Genomic DNA, 16,952 nt, shown 5'->3' on the forward strand with positions numbered 1-16,952 from the left:
ATGATATGCCATAGGCCACAAAGAAGGGGGGTATTTGTACCACAATCTCTGTCATGTTTCAGCCACATGTCAGCTATGCTGGGATTATGAGACAGAAAGCTGTTTGATAGATCTTCGTAGACATAAGAATATAAACTGTTTTATTGATTTTATAAATCTATCAGGTCCCCGATTTTGTTTTCGTTATATATTAAATTTGTACCAAATAGACAGCAAACAGAAGTGGCCAAAGCTAACATCGGCAAATTGTGGTCGCAGGTTGTTGCCATTTTACAAAACAAACTGCCAACCTTACAGCAGAAAATTATCATATTTCACTTAAAATTATTGTACAACTATCACAATCTGTTACACTTATGCCCTTTATTTGTAGAAGTATTAATTAGGTTTCCCTATGTCAGAATTTCTCAACTTTTTGTCTGCCACCCATTCTCACAATAACAAAATTTTTAGACCCCATTTTACAATGAGCTTTTCACAACTCTCCCTTATAATATATCAATATGGTGGAAAAACTAACCTCTGAATGGACATGTATGAAAATGTAAATTTTAGACTAATTTCACCATATAGCATATTCACAAATTATTATTAATAAATAACACATTCTTTATATACCATACTTATTTTATATTCATAAATCTTAGTTTGTCTAAATTCATGCAACTGTTTAAAATTTTTGTTGAAACCCACTGGTTTAAGAAATGTTTCCCTATGTCAAAAAAATCCTGTTCTAGACAGTTCACTAGACAGAAACTGCCTCGTAATAAAATATATTTTCTACAAGTAGAAGCATGGTTTAAGAAACATGATGACATTTCGACAGAACATTTACTTGTACAAATTTTCTTTGTGCATCAATTTGCAATTTGAGCCTTTTATCAGTCGGTCTAAAAGTATAGCAGTTAATAGATGTTCAAAAAGGATGAGAAAGTGTATCCTTATAATCGAGAATATGCAGTAGTGGCAATTTAAGTAAAATCATCTGAAAATTTAATAGCCCTCTAGTGAAGGGGAAAAACATCAATGATTAGGTGATACATACAAAAATGGTGATTGCAAATTGGATTTTTTTTATATTTAAGGATTATTTGGAATAAAACATATTTCCAAGATAATCATACAAACACGATATTTATCTTAAATATTATCTCAAATAACCAGTTGGTAGAGATATGAGGCTTATCAAACTGCATTGGAGCCAAATAATCAAGATCACATGAAGAAAATAACAGTTTTATTTGTGGAATGCAGAATCAGATGGAACTATGAACAGTTACAGTATACCCATGTAATCTGTAACTATGTTAAATATTGCAGGTATTTGTATTTATATAATTGTGGCTGAGAAGGGTCTAGTGAAGACCAAAATGCATTCCACAAGTCTTATTTTCTTGATGTGATCTCAATTACTTAACTCCACTGCAGTTTGATAAGATTAATATCTCTACCAACTGGTTATTTGATATAATTATTAAATCAAATTTTTTAGAGGCAAGAGGCTTACAACTATATATGATAATTATTGTACAGAGCAGTTGTTCATAGAGGGATAAATGAAATGTCCATTGGACACGTAGGACTACATCATGAGAGATACCAAGAATAGTGACATTGCTGGATCATTGAAAGAAATAGTCACATGACCGTAAAAAGTCTCTCCACTGTCACGTCAAAAGCGACTGCATTGCCTAGTTTGTGGTGGGCTTTAGGTAGGTAAATGGTAGGCATTTAACTACCAAATAAATGTTAGTACTAAGTATTAGATAATTTGTGGGCAGCAACATTCTCCTTGTTAGTTCACCAGTAACAAATATGGTGGACAGTTACCGGCAATACTGTTAAAAGTTTTGTGTCACTAATTTGGCCAAGGTAAAGGACAAATAAAGTAAGATCAAACTTGCCAAACTGCAGCGAGCGAAGGAGAGAAAGTAATTAACGTAAACATATTCTTTGATATACAATATACACTTCATGTTTTGCCATGTAGACCTATATTAAGTGCCTGTGCATAGAAGCAAAGACTCATTAGACTGCACTTAATATGGTTTAAAATATTTTTCAATGTCTAATTTAGCAGTAGAATTTTTGAAAAGTTATATACTTTTGATTAAAGAACTAATAGAGAATGATTTCTTTAATCAAAACACTAAAGAAATATAAAATTGACATTTAATAATTTATTTGTCCAAAATAATTTTTCTTGTTTGCATAAATTCCATGGATATTTTCACCAATACAGAAACAATTCCTTTTTTGAGTCTTCAAAAATCAATTGGAATAAATCCTGAAAAATTAACACATTTTGAATGTTTCTAATGGGGCAAGTAACAGAAACAAATGCATAATTTACATCAATGGAAAGTGCACAAGCTAATAAGTACCAATCAAAAATAAAAATATAGCTTTCTCAAAGGAAAAGTTACTAGTTTAAAAACACTTTCTACAGTTTGCAGTAACTATTAAATCCTTCAATCAGAATCAAAACTGCACCATCACCATAACAAAGGAATAGTTTTTGTTGTTTAATTAATGCTGTGCACTATAAACATACCAATTAGACATTTATTTGCACAGATAAATGAAACAGCAATTGAAATAGAAACTTTAAATCCCACTTTCAAAATTCAAATAACTTTCATAGCTTATGGATTTTCTCAAAAGAAAAAATTCATTTTTATTTTTGATCTATACTCATTACCTAGTGTGCTTTTGTGGCTATACGCCATATAATTTTGTATATATGTATTCTAGATTTAATAGTTTTAATAATTCTCTCGCCTTCTTAATCCTTCCTTCTAACTTCCTTTGTTTATTGTTCTGACTTCTGGGAACAGGGGCTCTCCCCTTTCCACCCACTAGAGGGTTGGGTGGGACAATGCTCTTCAAGGAAGATAACAAGTAGAAAAGGGAGTCTCGAACGGTTATTCTTTTGCTAGACACGAAGAGGCACGGACATAGATCAGTAAGCTCGTGAGACAGAATTTGACAAGAGCTGAATAGGGAGCCGTGAAGTGAAGATCCAGACGATAGACTTGGAGAGACCGATAAAGTTATTGTAGAAGATATTCAACATATGAAAGAAAAACCCAGAACTACTCAGAAAAATGTACAAGCTAGCATTGGAGTTTCATCAAGAAATTGGGTACCCACTATGCTATTCATTCTTCTCCTTTCCCTATCTCTATATTTTCTATCTTTAGGATTAATTTAGTTAAGGATTGTGCATATTTTGATTACTATTGTTGAGCAAGTAGTTACTACGGAAGCAAGCTACTTGGTTTATTGTTGCCATCAGGCAGTGAGAGAATTTGGCATTGTGAGGGACCGAGGGAATCCAAAAGAACTTTCTGTATATAATTGTTTATCGCTTGAATAAATTTTTTAAAATCAAATTCATGTGTTTGCATATTCTTATTGCATTTCACATCTTACACTTTAACCCACATAAAATTACCACCATTATGCATTTATTTCTGTTACTTGACACGTAAGAGGAATTTATCGTAACTTATGCATAAATTGAGTAAATATAAATTGATACTGTGAGTTTTGCCATTATATGATACATAGAAGCAGCACAAAAAAGTTGTCTAGATCAGTGTTCCATAACCAGTGTGCTGTCACATGGTGAAAAGTGTGACGTGAACTTTTACATATATAAATAAAACTTGAAATTAACAGAATATTTTTATCACAGTTGTTGTGTTTCTTATGCTTGTATTTCATTCTCTGCCACAGCACTGATGAAATAAGATGATGCTTGTTTATTCTTTATTACAAGCTACGCATTTTTATGTATTCTAAAAACTTATATGTAAAATAAATTTGTTCACAGGTGTTGATGTCTGTTTAATAATAATAATAATAGGTTAGTGGCATTACGTAATTCTATTAATAGTATCATATCATATGTTTTTGAGGGGAATAACATTTTGGTGTGCCGTGTTGAGTCACGGGTGTGCCGCAAGTAGAAAAAGGTTGTGGAACACTGGTCTAGATGACAATTATTTTATAATTTTTAAACACTTATACATCTAACAGTCAGTTTGTAATAATACTGGAAAGAGACATTACACAAAGAAAAAATACATATATTAATAACAAACTTTATAAATATATATTTATAAGAAATGGCATACCTTTTTAGCTATTTCAATTCCTATTTTATTTTCGATGACATCCAAAAGTGGACTCTTACAACTAGAATACAACATCCTCTCTTTAACGGAACATTCGTATCCAGGTGTGGAATATATGAATACTGATCAGAAAGAGAGAGATTCCATTAAAAAAAATCAAAGTGCAAACTTTTTGTTTAATTTGTTCTATCTATTACATAATAGTCAGTTACTTTTTAGAATGAAATGTGGTTTTGACAGTTTAGTACCTTCTTATAAATTTTTTTATATAAAATGTGTTCTTATGGTGCTTAGAAATTTTATAATCAAAACACATTTGACTTTTCTGTTTGTTTAATCTGATTACAACTAAATTCAATCTGTCTATTACTCCCTAACAAAGTAGCCATTAATTATATAGAAATTGATAAAAAAAATAAGGCATTGGAATTCAGTATAGAATGCTAGAGAGTATCTGATGAACTTATTATTATATATACTCCTCAAAAGCAAAATTGCAGCACCACAAAACCAGAACTGGTAGAGGTGAGAAACATACAAATGATTAAAAGAATAAACAAATACAGGTATCCCTCGTACAACAGGGTTTCACTCTAACATGGTTTTGGAAATCCTCTGTACAAAATTTCACGTAAACTTCGTTACTTGACATTTTTTAAAACTAAGTTAAGCACTTGTCTCAAATTTGCCCATGGATTTTAAAATATTGAAAATTTCAATTAGTTTTGTGCCTTTCGTCAGATGTACTATCAGTTTTCATTAAAGTAAAGTTTTTTTTTCCTTCCTCATTCTAACTTTCCTATAAACTGGGTGTCAATGTCGTTGCTGTCAGACTTTAGCCCTTAAGACTGTCACTGTTTTGTTTTTATAGATAGATTAATCTTTGTATTTAGTAAAGTTTATTTAAACATTTTTAGATTAGTGTTATTAAACATTTTAACTGTAGGCAAGTAATCATCCATAAAAATGACAAATGAAATACGGCAGTATCTTGGTACTCAAACTGTTCCTTACTGGAACAATTCAATATTTGAGCACAAATTCAGAAAACAAAGTCGCTTGATACTTGACTGAACAAACACAACCCACTAGAACAAATTATTGATTAATAACATATTTTTATTTTGTCATCCATAGAAAATTATGATAAAAATAAAAAAATGAAGATGCTGCTCATATTTTTGATCAAGGTTGACAAAAAAGCTTGGAAGCTGACGATCCTTTGTAAAAAGAAAATTCCATCTTTAACTAAAATTAATATTAACACAAAATACTTTTAATTGTTTTTGTTTGTTAGTTAATTATTGATTGGAAATAAATTAGTGATTGCTTTAATAAACAATGGCAATCTTAACAATGAAAAAGAATGGTACAGTTTTGTTAACTTCTGGAGTGTAACCCTATATTTTGCATTAGTCCTTTGTTTCATATAGTACAAATTTGCATAACACTGCACCTTTTTGGAACATATCTGTAGTGCTTTGCAACTTACGAATTGTGTGTTATTTTGGTTTTTCCATCTATCTCTTCATTTTTGTCTGTGATATTGCCTTTCTTTTTCGTCTATAGTGAATGGCATCCAGATTGGCTGGCGGGTGTCACTTGGGAGAGAGGATATCCGCTTGGTGAGGTATAAAAGGTCGGAATCCATGTGGGGTAGCTCTTTTGTTTTGTTTTGCGGATTTCGTACTGACTGTGAAAGATAACAAAAAGAATGAGAAGGAAAGTGACAAAAAAGGACAGAATCAGGAGAAGGGACCAGCACATAGCAATCCATCCACATTGGACTAGGAGCATTCAGACATTGGGCAAGAACATACCCAGAAATAAGAGAAATGGAGAAAGCGTCGCCTGAAGACATTAGTTTTCTATTTCATTGTTCTTACTAATTCAAAGATTGTATCATGAGTAGGTGACTTTTTTGTTTATGTGCATCTCGATTGTTGTGTGCAGAGGAGCCCTTCATGCGGAGAGGAGGAAATAAACAGGAGTGAGAATCACATGTTAGTATATGTGGTTATTGTTATATATATCTCAAATTGTCAATGAATTGTGAACCATGTGACAGTTTTGTAATTTTTGTATCTATTGTGTAGCAAATAAATCGGAAAAATTAAAAGCATCAACTTACTTGTTAGCTGACTTGTCCATCAATTCTTTTTTTGTAATTCTACAGACATGTTCTATGGGACCCTTTATATACCTACTGTGTTATATGAGGAATACCTGTATATGCAACAGACACTTGTTTGTTCAGTAACAAATATGGTCCATTATACAGCAAGGCACACTCTCAATGAGGAAATTAATGGTTGCCTGAGGTATTCCTTACCAAGCTGCATCCACTGCAGTGTGCATGTCATCTATGGTATGTGGCAGGGGTCTCCAGTGCACCTCGTGTCATACGAGGTTCGATGGGAGAGATCTGGAAAGGCTGTCAGCTGGGGAAGGATGTGAATTCTGTTTTGGCCAGTGAGAGTTTGCCGTGTGATGTGTGATGTGTGATTGGGCATTGTCTTGCCGGAACACTGTCAGGTGCAGCCTGCATCAGTAGTGGAAACATGGACCCCACAATTCATGTAACATATTGGTTTGCTGTCAGAGTACCTGAAATGTGCATCAGGGCCCAGGGCCATCTGCCAATCAAACATGGTTCCTCCCCAAACCGTGATGTCCAGTGTGGAACTGGTGTGACACTTGGTAAAAAGGGTTGGCACATAGCGTTCCCTGGAATACTGCCACACGTATCAATGGCCATCATTTGTCTGCAGACAGAAATGCCATTCAGTGATTCAGTTGCAATGATGACAACACCATGCCACATGTGCAGCCTCATGCCAAGCAATTAATGGCATCTCATTGCTGGTTGCCATGCATGAAGCCCAATTTCATGCAACCCATTGCAAATGGTTTGAGTGGACACAGATGCACCCATTGACAGTGACGGTCTTTGGATGTCAAGTGCCATGGTGAATATGTCCCGACGGGCAGACTGGCAGATTTGCCACTGGTGCAATACACTCCCTCTTTGGCCTATTTGCAGGTGTTCCTGCATCCATTGTGTCACACATCACTGGATGGTACTCACATCATGCCCAACACCTGTGACAACTGTGCACATCAACAAACTGAGGTGCAACTCCAGTATATGGTCTTGTTTCCCAGTCATTAACTATTTTTTTGTTAACTACTATCTTTAAGATTTAATTACATTTACAAACATACTTGGTCAAAAATATTACCAAAGTATTATATACCAAATTGAGTTACAAGAGGATACTTTCTTACAGAATCTTGTAACTTGAATGGGGATTACTTTGACATAATTTATTGTTCCAAGCAGCAAATACTAAAATCTTCATTTTAAATTTTCACTGACCAGAATTTGTCCTTATCTCAAATTATTATAAAATTGAAATAAAATTAGTGATAAAATATTCCAAGCAATCGGTGGGTCAAGAAATACTTCATTTTATTTTTATGACATAAAATGTGATTTTAGTTATTAAACTGTACAATGTATGAAAGAAAATTTGATTTACAAAAAGACTATTTTTATAGAAAAGATTTGGATGTGATATCTGTTTATTGTTAAGCATTTGATGGAGATATAAAAGATCTCAAAAATCACTTAATCAGAATGAGCTGCATTTTGTTAAAATACAGTTTACTTTTATTTCATAATTTCTAATGAAAAATGGAAAAAAATCATTTCAAAATATTAATATTTTGTAACATTATATTATCATGTGTTTAATTCCATAGTATAAATATTTATAAACTGGTCTTTCAAAATTTATGTAGATACAGTGGGTGATCGGGTTAACAAACAAATCGGATAACGAACACTTTTGCGAAAGATTTTTATGTTCGAACAACAAACACATGTTTGAATAACGAACACCGCACAGAACAAACACAAGATGAAGTGACATAAAATAACAAATACTGATTGGTCTTCCCTTGTCTACAGGCAACAATTCAAAACTTTTTGGAGCGTGGGAGACATCGACTCGACGCTTAACCTGGTATATACTGATTGAATAGTATTCCTCCAAGTTTTGTGTCAGATCTTATTTTCGAAAGGTGAGAATATAATAGCAAAGGTAGAGAGTGGGCAGATGTCTGATGTTGCAGGGCAGTATGGCTTGAACAGGTCTACAGTAGGCCACAGTTCAATCTTATCAAAGAAAGATACAGTATAATCAAGAGTCTTCTTGATTATACTGTATCTTTCACATCTGAGAAATAGAGAACATTGAAGAACTCATAATGGAACCTGAAACTGATCTGATAACAGAGAATGCCAAGAGCTCTTGAATGAAGAACACCAAGAAACTCGGTGAGATATGTTTTCTTCTGAAAAAGAGGATTAATGCTGATATCTGCTATTAAAGTTCTTTTGAAGTGGGAGGATGTCAGAACAACAATCTTAGAATGGCATCCAAACCAGGTTGAGGTTAATAGACTTAGGGATCTCTACAATTACAATGCTATTAATTACTTCTGAAAAATCGTGAAGAGGAGAGAAACGCAATCAACATTAGACAGATTCTTTAACCCCCACAAACAGAAAAAACATGACTAATAAAAATGAAAGACTGTGTATATATGTATTTTTATTATTACATATAAATAAATGTAGTAAGGAAGTATATATTTTTTATTTTTTGGGGTCTCCAGAACAAATTAATCAAATTCCCACAAAAACCTATGGTAAATCGATAATCGGTTAACGAACAATTCGAATAGCAAACAAAGTCTTGGAATGGATTATGTTCTTTAACCGATCACCCACTGTACTTAATTCTATGTTTTATGTTTCTCATTATAAGATTATACAAATATTTTGAGAAACTGAAATGTAAAATTCCAATGCATAATCCAGTAAAACAACTGTCATTGAAATGGCTGCATTCTATTGAAGTTCTCAATATGATTAATAATTTATTGTTTAATACAAAACAGTTATCCTAATAAAACATTATAAAACACATTTTTTTTATAAATGTTTCAAAACGAAGTTTACACTAACCTTTACTTAATAAATAATCTCCTTCATAAGAATGTGGAAAACAAAATAAATGATATCTAGCATGATCACGTGGAACTCTGCTGGGAAGAGAGTTGATGTTAGTGTCATCACAAGATTCCAAATTAATTTCTTCTTTGTCAATATCTATACTCTGTAAACAAAAATAAATCTAAACTTAACATTTTCAAAAAATGTATTACTTAAATACAAATCTAAATTACCACAAGACAATTTGATACTTAATGAAATGATTAAGAGCATATATATAACATCCCAAAACCCAAACTGCCTGATTGATTATGGTGATCGTTTGGTTTATTAATAATACATTGGGCTTTGGGATGTTATATGTATACCATGCCACTTTAAAGCAATAGCGGCTGAGTGTTGTGGATGATTTTAAGGCCATGGGCATAGGAGTTGTCCCCAGTTGGCACCACAAGTAACCGTGGATGGTGTGAGGCTCCGGAAATAGTTTGTAATTAAAAGAAAAAGTATTTTAATAAATTATTAAAGCAATGAGAAAACAAATAAGTGTTGAAGCAGCAACACCAGACATTACATATATTACTTTGACATTACATATATATATTAGAGAGAAGGAAATGGAATTTATAAACAAAAGAAATAGAAAAGGAGAAAGATTAAACTTAAATGCAATAAAAGGAAAAGACAAAGTTAAATATGAGCATGACTGTCTTAGTCATTGGTAAATGCTGATCAAGGTCGAATGGACGGTGTCAGATAAACCTTCCAGAGCAGACCTTTCTCACAACCCAAACTGGTCTCAAATTCCACCTGGAGACAGGTGAGAGACCAATAGGGGAGTGAGAAAGGGGAAGTCCGACCAATGGGAAAACAAATCGAAAAATAAAAACTCCATTGTCCAAGAGGACACGGCACGTTCCTGCTAAGACAGTCACAGCCTTGTCTCTGTGCCATTACCAAGTCTGTCTACCTTATTGTTATTCTGTGTGCCACCTCTATACTTCAGACTCTAACTCGCCGCTGTCCCATCAGGACACAAGAAAGAGACATCCATGAACAACTCCATTGACAGGACATTGAAATCTTGGAATTTATCAATTATATGTAAGCATAAACTCTGAAAAATGAACGGTTTCTTTGTGAAACACTTGTAATTTCTGCTTTCACCTTTGACACTCACATACGCGAGGGCCCTAAAGCATCCTGATGAAAAAGTAAAATTTTCCCCCCTCAAATCGGCATACTTACAATGGTTATATCTAAGATTAAATATGTCTGGAAGCAAAGGATCACTGAAAGATCTGAGTAGCAAAACTGACAATGCATCTGCATGGTAAGTGGAGTAGCATATTTAAGTCCTGCTCTGGGCCGAGTCTTTTCTTCCAGAATATTATAATTAATTCATAAATATTACAATTATTAAATTTAATAGGAGATGGCACCTAACACTTACCTCTAGTAACAAATTATATTAATGATTAATTATTAACACTTAATTAACCCAATTGATTACAGCAATCATTTGGTTTATTAAGCTATAATTAAGAATATTTGTATTACTATTAAAATAATATAAAAATAGATATACACATTATAAAAATATTCAAAACAATCTTGAAAGAAAGATGGTTAAATTACTAGCATTTTGTAGTTTTTTTTTAAAAAAGGAGTAAAGATTGAACTTTCAAAATAATTTTTCTGAAAATAATGGAAATATCCGTCAGTAAATAACGATGTAAAAGTAATAAAATTAATAAATTTATTTTAAATTTTGCATTTTTATACAGAATAAAACATAGAGAAAATATATTTTAGGATCAAAAAGAAATCAACAATTTTAGAATCATTCAATTAAATTTGATTTATTGAGATTACATATTATAAACTTAAATATATTAAACATACAATTTTCAAACATTTCATAAAATTTATAAACAATACTCCTTGCATTTTGAGATGAGATATATTGTCATGTTAACTGGTAGTTGGCAGTCAACTCATAGGTGATTGGTTTCTTTTAGGATGCTACCTACAAGTTATTTCGTGAAACACAGTTTAGCCTATGGCATCTGATATGAACATACTTATTGAAAATAAATGTTAATAATGGATATTGGGCATCTGGATTAAAATTTAAAATAATCATGATGTCACAGAACAATGTTTATTTTGAAAATAATAGAAAAATTTACACAAACTATATGAAATCAAAATGTTATCACTAGAGTGATTATAGCAATAATAGTTTGGTAGTCAACGTGTTAACTTATAAATATATTACATACATATATGTATGTAATATACAGTATTAACTAAACTAAATAACGAAACTGTACAGTATTTAATTATGTATTATACATATGTATCTGTAAATATATGATTTCTTTTTGTAATGAGTTTGTAAAACTATTAACATGAAGAAAAATACCACAATCAGTTTAACAGTTTTAAAATACAATGGAACCTCGCTTAACCAGCATAATTCATTCCAGAACATTACTCGTAATGCGAAACATTTGTTAAGTGAAACAATTTTTTCCATAGAAATTAATGTAAAATATGATAATGCGTTCCATGCTGAAAAAAATACTCAAATACTGTATTTACTTGCATATTTAATTGCGTATAAGACAAAGTTTTTATTCATTTTTCACTGCTTCAAAAACCTAGGTCGTCCTATACGCATGAGCAAAGAATTCTTTGCGTTTTTGCAATAATTTTCGTGAACCGTAGCCATGCTGCCATTATAGCAAAGTGCTATCAAGGTCAAGGTGAATGTCGCTTTTAAAGAGATGATCCGAAAATAGCTGGTCACTTAGCAATGATTATAGCAATGAAATGTAGTGATTTCATATTTGTTAAATTGATATTTTTAATGAATATTTGTACATCCTGAATCATTAAAAATAAACTATTTCCTGTCATGTGCATTATAATCTTTTGGTTTTGCTACATTGATGTCAGGTGATAGGGTCAAGAAAACATGGTTGTTTGCCTTAATACGTGCATTTGATGATAATTTATTTGTGATTAAACAAAATAAAATTAGAATTGTATTAATAAATCTAATTTTCTTTATTTTAATCTTTAAAGTCACACCTCATCCTATAAGCGAGATTGTCTTATACGCAAGTAAATACAGTATTTTATGTATAACGTTTATTCAAAGAAAATTATGCAATATACATTGTTAAGGAGTATGAATCATCATCATTTTTTCTTCTAGCATGGAATGAACCAACCTGGAATGCAAATTCAATTTGCAGAAAACAAAAAAATCACAGATAATAGCATGATGGAACATACGCACAATCTGGATTTCCCCTCTGCTCGTCACTTGTTATGCAAAACTTTGCTCATTAAGCGAGTCGTTTTTAAAAAATTTGATTTGCTCGTTATACGAAACACTTGTTATGGGAGGTGCTCGTTAAGCAAGGTTCCACTGTACACATAAATAATACTTGAACTTGGCACCATACCCAACAAGGTTAGTCAAGCCGATCTGATAGCACGCTTTACTAAAGAAAATCAAATATTAATTTTGTTTAAAATAAATTTTATAAATTCTTTGGAATGAAGTAGTTGTTCAGAATTTTTCACTGAATTTTTCAGTAAGGGATGTGATTTATAGATTCCAAAGGAACCAGGTAGTTTTTACTATAGCTTACAGTGACCATAAATGAAAATGTTCAGTTTCCTTTTGCACATGAGTGTGGACATGCTCAATGAATGGATTGAACAGAACATAACTTAAGTAACAAAAGTGAATTGTGTCATTGAGCATGTGCATGCACATGCACAATACATGGAATGTCTGACAGACACACAAAAGTCCTAACATAAGCACTCACTACTATAGTGGAGTGTGCTAAAAAGCTGAGAATATAATGCTTAATTTTGGAAACCAAATTAAATTTTTATTTGGTAATATTTTTGTTCTTTTGTAAGATCATCAGCTACGAAAATTTTCAAGTAGGTTAGAACAAATATATTTGAAAGAGAACATCTGTACATTCAAAATTTTCAACTTTAAAATTTCAAGCAAAGTTATAATTATTAAGAAATTAATAAAATAGGAAATTATAAATGAATTAAATATAACACTATGACATTAAATGTAGATTCAGGACCACCCTCAATATGACAAACAAATTCACCCACATAATGAGGCTGCTGCTAGATAAAGCTGGAAAGTTTTATATAGTTTATATATAGTGATTTTTCTGAAACTAAAACAGATGTGTATACTCATCTTTATAGTTTCAAGAAAAATCACAATGGCAGAAGATATAGGATTTTTCATGTTTTCTAGAGATGATGTTAGAGCAGTGTTTCTCAATGTGGGGCCCATGCCCCACAGGGAGCAATTCGATTTTTAAGGGGAGAAATTTGAAAATGGACTCGTCCAGAGTTTAAGTTAACTGTATAGCCGCTGTACGCCATATTTATTGTAAATATTGATTTAAGTTAGTTTTAGTTTTCTTGTTCTTTCTTTCCCTTTCCTTCTAGAACTTTCCTTTATAATCCTTTTCCCTTGGGGTGGAATTAACAATTCTGGGAACCACTGAGAATAAGAGAGATGAACGAAGCCCCGATGCTGGTGAAAGAGGAGAAAGGACATTCTTTGCCCAGACCTTGAGGTGGACAGACGTGAGTTGTGGTGTTCCAGACTGCGTTTGGCAATGACTGGAAAGTGCAAGAGACTTCGATGAAAGGATAGGGTTTTATCGTGGTTACGACAAAACAGTGTGGCAATTAAGTGTATATGTTAGGGGGGCATAAGAATTTTAGAAAGGCTTAGGTGGGGCATAGCACAAAAAAGGTTGGGAAACACTGTGTTAGAGACTTTAGAGAGAGAAAAAACTGTTTAATTAGTTTGTAATTGTAATTTTAAAGTGGCATATAATCCAGTTCAGCATTTCTCAAACTTTTTGCTTACATGATGCAATACATTTTCTGCAATGGTTCAGTGAACCAAATGTTTACAAGGTTTTTAAAAATTTTGTAATATAAACTAAAGTCACCATATGTAGCAAAATAAAATTATGTTTTCTATAATAACTTCTATGTGTGAGTACTTATATGTAACATCAAGTACATTTTTATTAAGAGCAGTTCAGGCAAATTTTGATTTGTAACAAATAACTTCATTAAATTTCAATAATAATAACTGAAACTGAAAATGTACGTTCTGAAATTGAATATTAAAAATGTAAAACTAACAATTATAAACTAAGACAGACTCCTCAATGATTTTGAAACAATTTTATTTTAAAAATAGAAGTTTTTATAAATACACTTGTATACAAATACAAAATTCATCAGTTATTTTTTTATAATTTATTGTTATGTATGACAATACACCTAAAAGTTTAAATAAACAAGAAAATATTTTCAAAACTACTGCAACTTAAATGGCTTTATGACTACAAACTTACATAAAATTTTTATATGAACAACAACAAAATAGATAAAAGAGATTATTAAATGTGTGTAAATGGAATTATCTTAACTTTATTACTAAATGACAATAAAAATTTTAAAAGGTTGTTAAAAAGTTTTCAGTACTTAACAGATGCATCTATTATTATTAGTTCTTGAAGAATATTTCAGTAATACAAGTATTTCTGTCAAAAGTATTATCATTTTGCAAGCAGAGATTGAAAAATGCTGATCCAGTCTATTGCCATAACCCAGAGCCACTTTCAAATGAACTTTTGAACAGAGATAATCCATATAAAATTACAGTACTTATCAACTTGATTATTAACTTACCAATTGCACATAGTTCAGAATCCCATTTTTCATATCAAATAATGCAGCTATTGCATCATCAGAAATCGGAAAAACTATACCTTGTAGAGTTTGATGTCTTGAATCAACGGCTATATCTACTCTAGACTGAAAAACATAAATTACAATAATTAGTATTGTAGTTTAAACATTCTAGTATAAAATAAAATATTTTAGTAACTATTCATACAAGGTAACTCAAATTAAACATAGTTGTATTATGTGTGAGGTCACAGACAGAAATAAAAATTATATGTTTTGAATGATGAAAATCCAGTGAGTTAGTTAAGCTCTCACCTTTCAGAATTAAACAAAACAAGACTTAAAGTTTAGCTTAAACAATAAAAGTTCTTTCCAACAAAATGCAAAACAAAGAGTTTGAATTGTGAGGGAAATTTCAGAGGGCAAAGTCAAAGGAATTTTAGATGAACGGGAGTTGAGTTTTGTCATGAAATTGATCTCTCCCACACCCTGAAAGGTGTCAAATTGTCACCAGGTGATGAAGGAAGACCAATCAGAATGCAGAATCAAGGGAAAAAAACTGATAAAAATGCACGTTTCAAGGACACAAGGTTCTTTGCTCCAAACCTTTTGTTTCGTCATAAAAATCTGTAGTTTGACCTTTCATATATCTCCGATAGGCATTCGATCTCCCAGAGTTGTTTGTGCTCTTCAAGCTTCATCCCTGTGACAAGGACTATCCTTTTCCAAGCTACAGCGTGCCCCGGAGCCGGCGAATCTGCCAACCATGATCGAGGAAGACACTCTTGGGAATATTTGTGACTTTATCAGACTATTCTTGTAAATTTGTTGATGGAGACAGAGATATTTGTAAGAAAACCTTTAATATTCTTATTAAATGAATAAAGATGGTAAGCTTGTCTCAGTGCTAATTTCAAGCTTACACACGATTGTCTTAACACCTTGACCGTCCCAACAATGGCATACAGTCAACAAGCCTTACAGTGGTTTCAGAATGGGATTTTAAACCCAAAATCACACTGGTGTTAGAGGCAGTAGTGCCACTCACCAGGATTCTGAAGAAGCCAACACAAAATCAAAAATGAAAACATTTCTCTTGATGAGAAAGAAGTGGATAGAACATGGCCACCGAGACAGGTGCACCATCACAAACATGTGATGTAAGCGGAGGCTCGATTGCAGCTTTTGGAGGGATGATTCCAACCTTTTCCGATGAAAGTGGTCACGTCACCAACTTTTTTGATATGTTGGATGAGGTAGCTAGCTTAGCAGGCTGGAATGCACAACTGCACTTAAGCATCACAAAATGCAAACTTGCAAGCATAGCCCGAGACATTGCCTGGAGGGATTTGCAGATGAAAAATGTGATAGAATATGATGACTTTAATCACCTAATGATAAAGTGATTCAATCACAAGCTGTATTCAATCAGGGTTCAAAAGTTCCACAATTGCATCCACACTAGCAACAAGAGGAAAGGGTTCAGGAGTTTGTGGTTAGGCTACAAATGCTAGCCAACGTGACAACTATCCAACAAATGGAAGCAACAGAACAGGGGCAATATCATAAAACAATGTCAGCAAAGGGAGCTGGATTAAAAGCTCTGCATCCAGTTTCTACACTGGCTAAACAAGAAAATTAAGCGAAATGTAATGTCTCAGGTCCCATCATGTTTTCAGAAGCTTTGAGGGTTGCGATCAGAGAGGAAACAATCAAACAATTGACAGGGAAAAATCAAAACTTTATTGTGAGCATAGAGAGGCTCCAGACAATCATGCATCAAAAACGTGGACAAAGAATCTATGCTTTATGCAAAAATCAATCAAATTGCATGGCAACTTGAAACATCAACAAAAAAACTCGAGAATCAGTCATCAACAGGATCAATAAACAAGCCGCATAAGGAGACATACACGCAATTTAAGTGAACACCTCCATCCGTGACAAGACCAAATTTTGGAAAGGGAAAAGTGCAGAATTATTCGAACTGGCAATGTCACACACTGCCTGCA

General features: G+C 32.6%; 1 protein-coding gene across 4 annotated transcripts in view; it reads right to left on the reverse strand.

Annotated features, from left to right (window-relative positions):
- Positions 1–16,952, reverse strand: part of twf (twinfilin actin binding protein) — a 68,351-nt gene that overhangs the window by 9,838 nt on the left and 41,561 nt on the right. For all 4 annotated transcript variants that reach the window (XM_067270753.1, XM_067270752.1, XM_067270754.1 and 1 more), the window contains 3 exons: positions 14,941–15,066; positions 9,178–9,328; positions 4,143–4,264 (listed from right to left, as the gene is read on the reverse strand). In XM_067270753.1, the coding sequence (XP_067126854.1) occupies positions 4,143–4,264; positions 9,178–9,328; positions 14,941–15,066 (399 nt within the window). The remainder of the gene's footprint in view (positions 1–4,142; positions 4,265–9,177; positions 9,329–14,940; positions 15,067–16,952) is intronic.

Source organism: Centruroides vittatus, unplaced genomic scaffold (genome assembly GCF_030686945.1).
Source record: "Centruroides vittatus isolate TY-2023 unplaced genomic scaffold, ASM3068694v2 contig_377, whole genome shotgun sequence".
Lineage (NCBI taxonomy): Eukaryota > Metazoa > Arthropoda > Arachnida > Scorpiones > Buthidae > Centruroides > Centruroides vittatus.